This window comes from Clinocottus analis, unplaced genomic scaffold, assembly GCF_023055335.1.
Source record: "Clinocottus analis isolate CAN_PGR_092001 unplaced genomic scaffold, fCliAna1.0.p SCAF_4, whole genome shotgun sequence".
Classification (NCBI taxonomy): Eukaryota; Metazoa; Chordata; class Actinopteri; order Perciformes; family Cottidae; genus Clinocottus; species Clinocottus analis.
Window position 1 is genome coordinate 20532452 of NW_027176153.1, and position 11140 is coordinate 20543591.

General features: G+C 42.0%; 2 protein-coding genes across 2 annotated transcripts; one reads left to right on the forward strand and one right to left on the reverse strand.

Annotated features, from left to right (window-relative positions):
- The first annotated feature begins 712 nt into the window (after window positions 1-712).
- mfsd4ab (major facilitator superfamily domain containing 4Ab) lies at window positions 713-3876 on the forward strand. Its single transcript, XM_068598278.1, has 10 exons — window positions 713-942; window positions 1034-1232; window positions 1465-1707; window positions 1846-2008; window positions 2131-2246; window positions 2406-2579; window positions 3076-3223; window positions 3309-3379; window positions 3490-3610; window positions 3715-3876. The coding sequence occupies exons 1-10, from the start codon at window positions 713-715 to the stop codon at window positions 3807-3809; spliced, it is 1560 nt and encodes a 519-aa protein (XP_068454379.1). The 3' UTR covers window positions 3810-3876.
- A 579-nt stretch (window positions 3877-4455) lies between these two features.
- LOC137800397 (acidic mammalian chitinase-like) lies at window positions 4456-8125 on the reverse strand. Its single transcript, XM_068597576.1, has 11 exons — window positions 8092-8125; window positions 7635-7664; window positions 7297-7498; window positions 7122-7178; window positions 6864-7029; window positions 6469-6593; window positions 6176-6299; window positions 5619-5804; window positions 5333-5452; window positions 4880-5021; window positions 4456-4784 (listed from the first exon to the last, which is right to left on the reverse strand). Exons 1-11 carry the CDS (start codon window positions 8114-8116, stop codon window positions 4456-4458), a joined length of 1506 nt encoding a protein of 501 aa, XP_068453677.1. The 5' UTR covers window positions 8117-8125.
- Window positions 8126-11140: the final 3015 nt, after the last annotated feature.

Here is an 11140-nt window from a genome sequence, read left to right on the forward strand (position 1 = left end):
TAAATTATGGCTATTTGTACCATTTTCATTGTAATCCATCCAATAGTTGTTAGTTTGCCTGGACCAAGGAACTGCATTGACCAACCACATCGCCACTGAGGCTGTATAGAGAGGATAAATCATGAGAAGCATGACGTTCAATGGACATATTCACTGAAGAAAAGTATAAAAGAACAATTCAAATATTGACAAGATTGCTTGTTGTGTGCCGAGGGTTTAGATTTCATAACAATAAATAATGAAGTTATGTGTCAGTCACAGATGAACACGTTACGTAACATTTAGCATCCGTGGCTCCTTTTGCAATAAGTACCAGGAGGTTGGTGGAGAAAGGTGGAGAAAAGACGAGCTGTCTGTCATTGCTTCCTTGATGATACGTTCTCCAGTTGGAAGTGCCCTGTCATATACATGCTCATGTTCTGCTCGCATTTCAACACAGACTTTTCTTCATTGCTAATCATTGACATAATTCAAATAGTCATATTATTGTTGGAAGGATCTCCACTTCACCCATTAACTGAAAAAGGACATCCTTTTCAGTTAAGAAACCCAAAGAGGAGGGCGCTAAAAGGTTCAAAAGAGATCCAGAAGCTCCTTTTCCTCCAAATAAACATCCACACAACGTACAATTCTGAGAGCGTAATACTCTAGTCGTACGAACGTCCCTGCCAGTCTGTTTTCCTGAGGTACATCTATCTTTACTGGGGCCAAGATGTTTGTGGATGAGCGGATCGTGACTCTATTCAAAAGGAATGCCCATCACACACTGACCTATTGGAGTGTTTTCTTCAGCTTTGGACTCTGCATCGCTTTCCTCGGACCCACAATTTTGGACTTGCAATGTCAAACAAACTCCACACTTAGTCAGATTACCTGGGTGTTCTTTTCCCAGCAGTTCTGCTTGTTGATTGGCAGCTCTATTGGCGGTGTCTTCAAGAAGACGTAAGTATGACGCCCCCGGACTTTGCAAGTAATAATCTGGAAAAACAATTTGCTGCCGGTCTAACCTCGCGGTCTCTTTTCTTGTTTAAAGGTTGTTCAGCGCTCTATCTGCCTTATTTGTCTCTGCTCTCACCATCTCTGTCATATTTGCCATCATCCCTCTGTGCAATAATGTTCTCCTGCTTGCCATCGCCATGGCCGTGTCTGGGTTCGCGATGGGCATCATTGACACCATCGCTAACATCCAACTGGTGACCATCTATCAGAGGGATTCGGCTGTTTTCTTACAGGTGAGAAATCCTTTGGTATACCTGTACCTCACCTGTAGGACTCTAAAACTATAGCATTTGCATTTAGTGAATAATTAATAGAAGATTCAAAGATAATGTAAAGTAGAATTTAAAGACTTTTTAATTTGTTAGTTTCCGTTGGTTTATTGTCTCAAGTTATGAACTAAAAAAAACAACAACAGTGAGTCTTGTTTCTGGCTTTTGTCTTCCATTGAACTTTACATTTTCACAGGCTCTCCACTTCTTCATCGGGTTTGGCGCCCTGGTGAGCCCACTGATTGCAGATCCTTTCCTCTCCGAGACGGGCTGCGGGAATCACACCGAGAATGAGACTCAGAGCATGCATCATTTCAGGAACATGCTGAGAAACAGTCCGATTGTGGAGCACAACATAAATCAGAGCCTCCTGCCCCACGAGGGATTGGCGGAGGAGTCGAACGTGCACTACGCTTTCTGGATCATGGCGTTCATCAATGTGAGACGTTGGTCAGATTATACAGTAGCACATGAGCAGAAGAAGAGTTACTCTTCTTTTTTTTTTTTATCAATCAGCTATTTTTAGTTAATGCTTGAAAATGTATAAAAGCAAAAATATGAACTGTGCACCCTCCAGCTGCCCGTGCCCATTGCAGTCCTGTTCCTGATGTATCGGGAGCAACTGATTCCATTTTGCCCCAGCGGCACTCCTCGTCTTCTGGACAAAGATGAACTAGCTATGGGCAGCCAGCAGGGGGCCGAGGGCTCGGAAGTGGAGCAAAAGGGCCATGAAGCTGGAGGTAAAGTCATGGGAGAAGTGCTTTATATACAGAACTCCTATTTTTGGATATTTCATCCACAAGAATAAATGCCTTTCTGGCTGCTACTATCTGTTACTTGTGACCCTCGCGCTCTGTTACAGGTCACGGGAATATCTTTAGCTGCTGTCAGAATGATAACCTGCGCGGGCTGCCGGTATCCTTCTTCATGATTCACATCCTCGGTGGGATGGTGCTCTTCATGACCGACGGCATTGTGGTGAGCGAGGGGGTGCAGATGAATAATACCACGTGCATTTCACTTACTGTGTTCAACATCAACATGTTATGAACGCATATCAAATCTGGTCCACATAAAACTCAGAAAAAAAGCAGAACCGGTGACATAATCTGCTTTTTTTTTTCATTCTTTTCCCAGGGTGCATATGCCGGCTTTGTCTACACTTACGGGGTGGCACCGCCTATGTCACTGCCAAATAAGACAGCCGGTTACCTGGCCAGCATCTTTTGGGCAGCGATCACTGCCGGCCGTCTTTTGTCCATTCCGCTCTCCTACCGTTTCCAGCCTGTGAAGCTGCTCATGTTTAATCTGGTAAGGAGCAGTATAGATTCACAAAGGAGTCTGTCATATATACCTCAATGGGAAGGTTTGGACCAGCAATCAAGCATGGGAGTGAGAGGAATTTTGCTGTGCCAACACTTCTACAGCTCCTAGTAGCTTTGCGATTTTATGCTACAGGGTTAGTTTCGGAAAAAAAGATGGCATAATTTAGGGTTATTTAGTTCAGTATTTGTGAAACATTCGTCGGGATCCATCATGGCGGACACTGAACATGAACTAATCCTGTTTTAACCCTTGTTTAAACTAGTTTAGCTAATCCAGGGTTCAAATTAAGATGTGCAACACATCTCTGATTAAATATAAACCAGTTTAAACAGATTTACTAACCCTAGATTAACTCTAAACCAGGATTAATTGAATGCTTGTTGGTGTAACCCAGCCTTCGAGTGTCGTCGTAAATGGGACACGCACGGAGAAACTTACCGGTGAAACACCTCATTTATCTTTCTCTCTCTCTTCTCTTCAGGCAGGTGCTATTGTTACTGTCTTGATGCTGCTCATTTTCTACACCAGCAACACTTTTCTTTTCGTCGGGACGTGTTTATGTGGGCTTTTCCTCAGTAGTATATTCCCCTGCATGCTCGCCTATACTGAAGACATCCTTGATTATCAGGGTATGAGGACATGTTTACTGCACAATGATTATACCTGGATACAATGCCGGGAGAGGAAATAAACCATTTCTTTTTTTTTTTGCAGGATGTGCAACATCAGTGCTGGTGACAAGTGCCGGGATGGGAGAGATGGTAATGCAGGTTCTGGTCGGCTCAGTAAGTCTGATGAGGAAGTATCTCCATCGAATTGCGTGCAGAAGTTGAAGAAAACAGCAGAGATTTTTGGATTTGTGTTGACTCGTTTCTTGTCACTATCTCATCCCCAGATTATCCAGACGAAAGGCAGCTACAGCTTCCTGCTGTGCGGGATGATAATCGCCTGCCTGGGTTTCATCCTCTTCATCGGTCTCCTGCTGTTCCATCGAATGCACAGAAATTACCTCACAGGTGCAATACCAGCCAAAACCCTCACACACCGCCGCATATGGTTTGTTTGTAGTCATTTCACACTCATATTCCCCTCCGCTCATATTCCCCCTGTTTCCCAACAGGAACGACAAAAAAGTCAGCCATGGTGGAGGAACCAGCAGCAGAGCAGAATGGATCCGCCCAAACGGAGCAGAGGGAGGAGCCAAAGAGCAGCTGAGTTTTGTCCTTTCGTGGCTACTGTAGGAGATGAAGTGTTTAAACAATTTATCTTGAGAGATTTTTTTCCAAAAGCAAACCAACATAAACATTGTGCTGGGTTATTGTGAGTGGGCTGCAAGTGACAACTAGATGCCAAGTAGAATGTTTTATAGTTTAAACCTTTTCGATTTTTCTTTCTTCTGTGAATCAAAGACGGGGGTTCATCAAATTGGGGCTTGTGGTTGTGTTTTATATTTCACCAGGGTTTGAAATCTTCGATTCAAGGATTATGATTACCTGTAGCATCCTCTTCAATGCTTTTTTATCTGTTTCAATTGTTCTCTGTTTGTCGTTGTGTTTTCATATTGTTTTATGGGTTTTTTTGCATATCTTTCGGCATATGTACATGGATTACTGTATAATATGTGTATTAAACAATTATAATGATCTGGTGAACAATTCTGCATCATTAACAACAAAGAAAACATTGTGGGAACATACAACACACATGCAGTGATTCAAATGTTTATTTTGTTTGCTTTTAGATTTAACAGGAGAACATTCTCAGGTTTTACACTGTTAAGCATCCAATGTAGAAGGAAGGACTTTGTACTTGAAGTCTTCCAGCCTTTGAATAGTTAACTAGTCAATCTGTAACTTCAGCTTTAGGCCCAGTTGCAACAAGAACAGGAGGCGTCAAAGACCAGACCGGCAGCACAGTGCTCAAAGTAGCTCCTGCCGTTGCTGCAGTTGTAGAATTGGTTCTTGTTTTTGGGGTCGGGGTACATGCCGGCGGCCTTTCCAACGCAGAATCCGCTGTCCATGCCGGAGGTGCCGGAGTCCCCGCCGGAGGAGCTGCCGCCACTGGAGCCGCCGCTGGAGCTGCCGCCGGAGCCGCCGCTGGAGCTGCCGCCGGAGCCGCCACTGGAGCTGCCACCGGATGTTGTGCTCATGCCTGCGATTGGAGGAAGGGGACTGGCAGGAGGGGCGCAGGCTGAAGAACACAACAAAATGAATGACATCATAAAACGCATTTCTCATCATGTTGTGTACATTGATCGCCGATGATAAATATATTAAGAGTCGTACATGCTTGATCCAGATTAAGGCCCTTCTTGAGAACATTGATCAGTGGGTATTTTCCCTGGTTACAGAAAGTGCCCATGTAGTCGTCCATGTCGATGGTCCACACCATGGCGCCTCCAAAGTTGCTCTTTGTCAGCCAGTCAACCTACAGACAGCCACATGGGGGCGTTGATAAAAAAAAAAGAAGCATTTTGAGGTCAAAAACATAGCAGCACTTGTGATGACTGCTGCAGGACCCACCATACAGAAAATGGGTGATCAAATAGTCATATTTCAACACATTTGCAGATGTTACATTTTGCTGTAGCACAGAGGGAAAACTTTTACATCCTGTTGTATGTAATCTCGACAGTTTATGCAGATTGGGGAACGGTTCTCGCTCAGAGCTCATTTACAGCAGCAGACGGGTCGGCCTGTCAAACAGTAAAACAAATACTCTCTGCAGTTCCGTTGTACCTTGATCTGGAAGCTCTTCATGTTGTCATAGCCCACCCACTGGTTTCCCTTATAGGCATATGGCACATCCTGGGCCTGGTTCCAAACTTCAGTTGCTCCCTCTTTCAAAAAGCCGCAGATCTGTAATTTTTACAAAGCGGTGCATTAATGGCAGCCTCCAGTGTTGAACACTGTGGGAAAAAAGCAACCTATACTCTGTCATCCAGCATACAAAAGAATATTAACTCACACTTGAACTGCCATCCAAGTCTCTGTGACTTTATTGCGAGAATAAGAAAGTAAGTACCTCAAAGTAAGCAAGCTCTCCGGCCTCTTGTGTGTATTTTCCTGCAGTTCCGGCTCCGGCAATGGATGCTCCAACACCGTGGTTAGCTGGGTTCCTCAGAGTGAACGTGTTGCCGTATGTGGGGAAACCAACAATCAGCTTCTCGGCCGGGGCTCCCTGGCTCTTATAGTAGTTCATGGCATAGTCCTGGAACAAATAAAAGTGAATATACGCGACTCTGAAACTGGAAACTGTAGTTGCAGACTGATAAAATAAAATAAGATAATCCTTTATTAGTCCCTCAGTGTGGAAATTACAGGATTACAGCAGCATTGCTCACAAGTAAATAAAGATCAAAAATCAAGTAATATAAATAAACAGTAGAACGGTAATATAACAAAAGGAGAATATTAAATATACAGATGGAATAAAGATATACAGATGGAATAAAAAAATGTATATAAAAGTACTTAAACCTACTGAAACGTAATGGACACTACATCAGGTGATGATGATTCTTTCTATACACAAGCCCAGTTTTTTGAGGGGATTTGTTGCGAGGATGTTCAAGTACTTACCACGTTGAAATAGATCATACCGCCCTGGTCCTCTGGGCCTCTGAACAGGGGACTGCACTCTCCAGTTATGGTGTCCCAGGAGCCGTGGAAGTCATACGTCATGACGTTTATCATGTCCAGGGCCCTGAGGGTGTGCGGACAACACGCGCAACATTAGCAAGCTTACGTTGAGGATTTGAATGAAATAGGCTGAGAACTCCAGAGTTGTTCCGTTCCACTGTGACTCATTTAATGTCGCCGTGGATCAGATTGGACCCACCACACATGTATATTGTATTGCTTTAAGCGCTTACTGGCCAAGCTTGGGAATCTGATAAGCAGAATCGATGTTGCTCTTTCCAGCCGCCACAGCAGCAGACATCAGCAGACGAGCCTTGTTGCTCTGCTTGGCCTCACTCTCAAAGGCGGCTCTCATCTCCTGTTGAATGTCAACAGATATCAAATATTTAGTACCGACTGAACTCCGGGATTCAGAATCCAGGATTTGAGAACACGGTCAGGTTGTCAGTTATTTGCTTTTATGTATATTTTATTCAGCGCAGTGTAAAAAAAAAAAAAACCCACAAGGATTTATTGTGGCCTCAAAACATTTGAGACAAGCTCGAGCAGTTATATTCGCTATCAGGAATGAAATTACTCAAACGGCTTTGGGGGAAGGAAATAAAGCTGACGCGATGCAGTAACCAACCTCCAGGAAAACAGAGTAGTACTGCTTGTCCTGCGGGGCGCCTCCTCTGTTGGCTGGATACTCCCAGTCTATGTCGAGTCCATCAAACTCATACTTCCTCAGGAATGCAATGACCGAGGTGATGAAAGTCTGACGGTTGGCAGGGCTCAAAACCATTTGTGAAAATCTAATGCGGGGAGGAGGAATACATGTATTAAATCGAGAATATTTTCTCTATTTAGAGAGTCCAAGTCTGCCGATATCTGTACATCGTCTCACCCCGTTGAGCCAAAGTTCCATCCGCCGACAGACAGAAGAGTCTTCAGGTTGCCATTCCTGCCAGAGAATCAAACGTTTACAATGCAATAACAACTAAAAACACATCTTTAATTATTCAATAATTTTTTTTGTACCCTTTTCTACCAGAGGAAAAAGACATTCTCCAGTAACTCACTGGTTCTTCAGGGCGTTGAACTGGCCGTACAGCTCCACATCATTCCACTCGTAGGTGGACAGTTGGTTGTTCTTCATGGTGGCGAAGGCATACAGAAGATGGGTACACAGGCACGGGTCGATGTCAGTGGGCATGTAGATGGTTGGAGGTGGTCTGTACTGCGCCCAGTTGGTGAAGTAACATGACAGGATGAAGGATGAGCCTTTGGTTAAAAAAAAGGTTTTTATTATTAATTAGATTCTATTACCAAACACCTGATGTAACGCAATGTGTGACCCAAAAAAAAAAAAGGGAATGAAACATGCACACTTGTGTCCATGTGTTCATAGACGGCTTACCGAGCTGCGCGTTCAGCAGCAGGGCCAGAGCTGCAAGAAAAGAAAATAATTACACATTATCTTGGAGTAAAAAGACATTTCAGAATCAAAATCAGCTTCAATGGCCATGCACATTTTCACATACATGGGATTTGACGCCGGATTCTGCGCTTTGTACTTGTTTACAATAAGCAAAAGATAAATATAAAAAGACACCAAAAAAAAGAAGACATTGAAGGAAACAGAAAACAGTAAACATCGGTTCAGAAAGTGCAGATAGTGCAGGGAGAGGTGTCATGATTCATTGTTCAATTGTTCATCAGACTGACGGCCAGTACCATTTCATAATAGTGCTGAAAATGGCCGTCTACAAAATGGCGGAAATTTACTACATATCAAAATCCTGGAACCACCAATTACCAGGAGACTGTGCACACAGCAAAGAAGAAGATTGAGAAATGCAGCAGCACTGACTTACCCGTCACAAACAGTACTTTCCCCATGACTACCTTGTACAAGGAGGTCCTCTAACAGGTGCACTCACTTTTATGCACTGCCAGTTTGCTGAAACTAAACCAAATTGGGACATGTGCCAAAAAAAAAAGGTGATTATTTGCAAAAGATTGTTCCCAGAGAAGGTCATCAAATGTGCTCACTTACGGAGTAATGTGTGATTACTTATCACATTTCCAGACGTGTTCTCCACCGGCCCACTTTCTCCTTGTGTGAAGGACTCATTCATCCACAGCGAGCATGATCCAAAATAAGCAAATGCAATGCAGAAAATAGAGTTACCGCATGTTTTCAAAAGTTGCATAAACTGCAAGAAAGAACATTAAAGAATGTGTCACAAATGGTCGGGATGTAGAAAATGACATTTCACCCATTATGCCTGACTTGACATGAAATATTCTTCACTCATATCAGGAAGAAAAACATTTCAATGTTTTAAGTGGATTATCTATGCATGCAGCAGCTGCACCAGGGGAAAGGCAGATGTTTATTAATTTGACTTCAACGCATGAAGCTTTGATATCTTCTCAAAATATGCCTTTCTTGTCACGCAGCATATTTAGAGTCTCTGTTCAGCGGTGACACAAAGCATTAGAAGTCAACTGGTTTGAAAAACAGGGCAAAATTGCCTTTGCCAAACTACTCAGACTGCAGATATGTGACGATAAATGTGTTTGACAACTCTAATCACGCGGCAAAGAAGATCGTGATATGTCATGAAGAGGGATTTGCATTGTAATCAAAAGCATTCACACAGCAAATGGAGAACTTATCTAATCGTTTCACTCCCATTATAATGCAGACTTCTTTATCTTGAACAATTTATGTAATTTTTTTTTTAAAAAGATATGCTGGTCAGCAGGAAAACACCTTGGCTGAGCCGAGGCCTCGGGCCAGAAGTAATGTTGTTTGCTTTTTTAAAAAAAACAATCTGCTTTTTGCGGCGTGTCGAAAATTTAAAAAAAAAGGCAAATGTGCGGACTGAAAGCGGTTCATTTACTGACGGATTCTCTCGTTTAAAGTGAAAAACAATCCAATTTAGGTTTGAACCAGGGTCATTTCATCATCTCAGGAAACTTTAGCGCAAAAGCTTATTTTCCCCCGAGGTGCAAATCAAAGGCTAATCTGTCACATATCATGAATGTACTTGAATTATACATCTGCTCAGCTGAAATGAACAAGAATGCTATCACTGTGACCTCATCAAATAGCAGCCTGGAAAGTCAAACAACTTCAAATGAGTGTCAGAATAAAGGGGTAAAGGTTATTTGTTTCCGATAAAACTATCCTGTGCAGATAGTTGTTTTTTTTTAATAGTTTCATAAGCTGAAGTTCTAAAAGACGTTTTCCCAGACAGATTTGTGCCCGTGGGTGTCGTAACCTTCATAGTTACACAGCAGCGGCGCATGCGTCACCCTCATAGTTCTGTTTTCCAAAGCAGCTTGACCTTAAGGACACATTAACGTCATTCCAGCTTCCTCCTAAACGCAGAGAATCTAGTTATCGTTGTCGCAAAGCAAATAGTAAAGATGTATGTATGTAATATATATGTATATATATATATATATATATATATATATATATATATATATATATATATATATATATATATATATATATATACGTTTCACAGACTGTAATAAAACATAATGTTTTGAAATAGGCTGCAAGTTCCTCATAGTCTCGTTTGGAAAAGACATGTCAGGTGACCTTAACGTGAACTGTGTTTTGCCTCTGTGCCTGGACAGAATCACACAATGATAATATGTCTTGTAATATGTGTTATATATGAATATTTTCTTTACAATTGTATAAATGTGACTATTTTGTTGTAAATGCCAATTCAATTTGGACTGAAACTATTTCAAATCTGTGTTGGTTGTTCAGATAAGATCTATAACAGAGAGATGACTCAAGATTCAAGATGTTTTTACTGTTATATGCACAGATAACAGACTATTCTATACAATTAAAAGCTTAATTTGCTCGGTCCTCCTAACCCGGAATTACAGTAAACTTAAGGTAAGTAAAAGTCATACATAAAATAATAACTGGAACTGCGGCTTGATGAACACGGGACACAACTGCACTTCAGAAGACAACGTAAAGTAAAACATTGTGGATGTGATGTGCACGTCGAATATTACAACCCGTGGAAATAAATCTGAAAGCATAATCTTTTATGATAATAATACATGACATCAGTTATGTCATTTTTAAGCCATTAAACATGTACAGTGGCTCAAAATGGGAAAGATTTCAATGAGATGAACTAAGGCCTGGGGAAATACAATGTTTGTGAAGCATTTGGGCAAAATATGTTTTTGTTTTTGTTTGTCCCATAATAAATCATACCGCTGCACATACAGACACGTAGACGGGTAGAGAGACGGGTAGATAGACGGGTAGATAGACGGGTAGATAGACAGACTGTGTCGCTTTCTCACGAGTCATTTCTGTTCAGCAACAGGAAGACTGCATGTTTGTGAGAAACGGGAACATTCTTTATATTTTCTTCATCTTAATTCATCTTCTTTCTTCCTCAAATACACAAAAGAAACAGGAAGAGGCTGATAGAGACTGTACTAAACATCATATCTCCTCTAATGGTCTTTAGTGCCATCTGCTGTTTAAGCAAATAAACTGGCCTTACGGTTCCCACTCCAACGTATCCCACACAGAGGGACACTACAGGAATATTCACGTGCTCAGCACATCTCAGCATAGTGATGACCTTACAAACACAAGCCCACTCACATAAACATTACAGAAAGCATGTGAATCCTATTGCACAACCTTGCCAGTGAGGAGCCACAAGAGGAAGCCGGACCATGTTGCAAACGTTTGCTTCTGCTTCCCATTGTCCTTTGCATTTTCATCATGAAGACCTCGGAGTTATCGCTCGGCCTCTTTAATGGTAATAGCAGCTTTTTCTTTTTAAACACGGTCGATGCGTAATGTTATAGACACTGGATTAACTTGCGTTTTTTTTGTTGCATTTCACAGCTCCAGTT

What these genes read in the sequence shown, in the direction of transcription:
- mfsd4ab (XM_068598278.1), top strand. Translation starts at nt 713, where the DNA reads ATGTTTGTGGATGAGCGGATCGTGACTCTATTCAAAAGGAATGCCCAT. An exon ending in GGATCATGGCGTTCATCAAT is followed by an intron (nt 1,708 to 1,845) that starts GTGAGACGTTGG and finishes TGCACCCTCCAG; the next exon opens with CTGCCCGTGCCCATTGCAGT. An exon ending in AAAGGGCCATGAAGCTGGAG is followed by an intron (nt 2,009 to 2,130) that starts GTAAAGTCATGG and finishes GCTCTGTTACAG; the next exon opens with GTCACGGGAATATCTTTAGC.
- LOC137800397 (XM_068597576.1), bottom strand. Translation starts at nt 8,116, where the DNA reads ATGGGGAAAGTACTGTTTGTGACGG. An exon ending in GAAAGTACTGTTTGTGACGG is followed by an intron (nt 7,665 to 8,091) that starts GTAAGTCAGTGC and finishes CTTTTCTTGCAG; the next exon opens with CTCTGGCCCTGCTGCTGAAC. An exon ending in GCTGCTGAACGCGCAGCTCG is followed by an intron (nt 7,499 to 7,634) that starts GTAAGCCGTCTA and finishes TTTTAACCAAAG; the next exon opens with GCTCATCCTTCATCCTGTCA.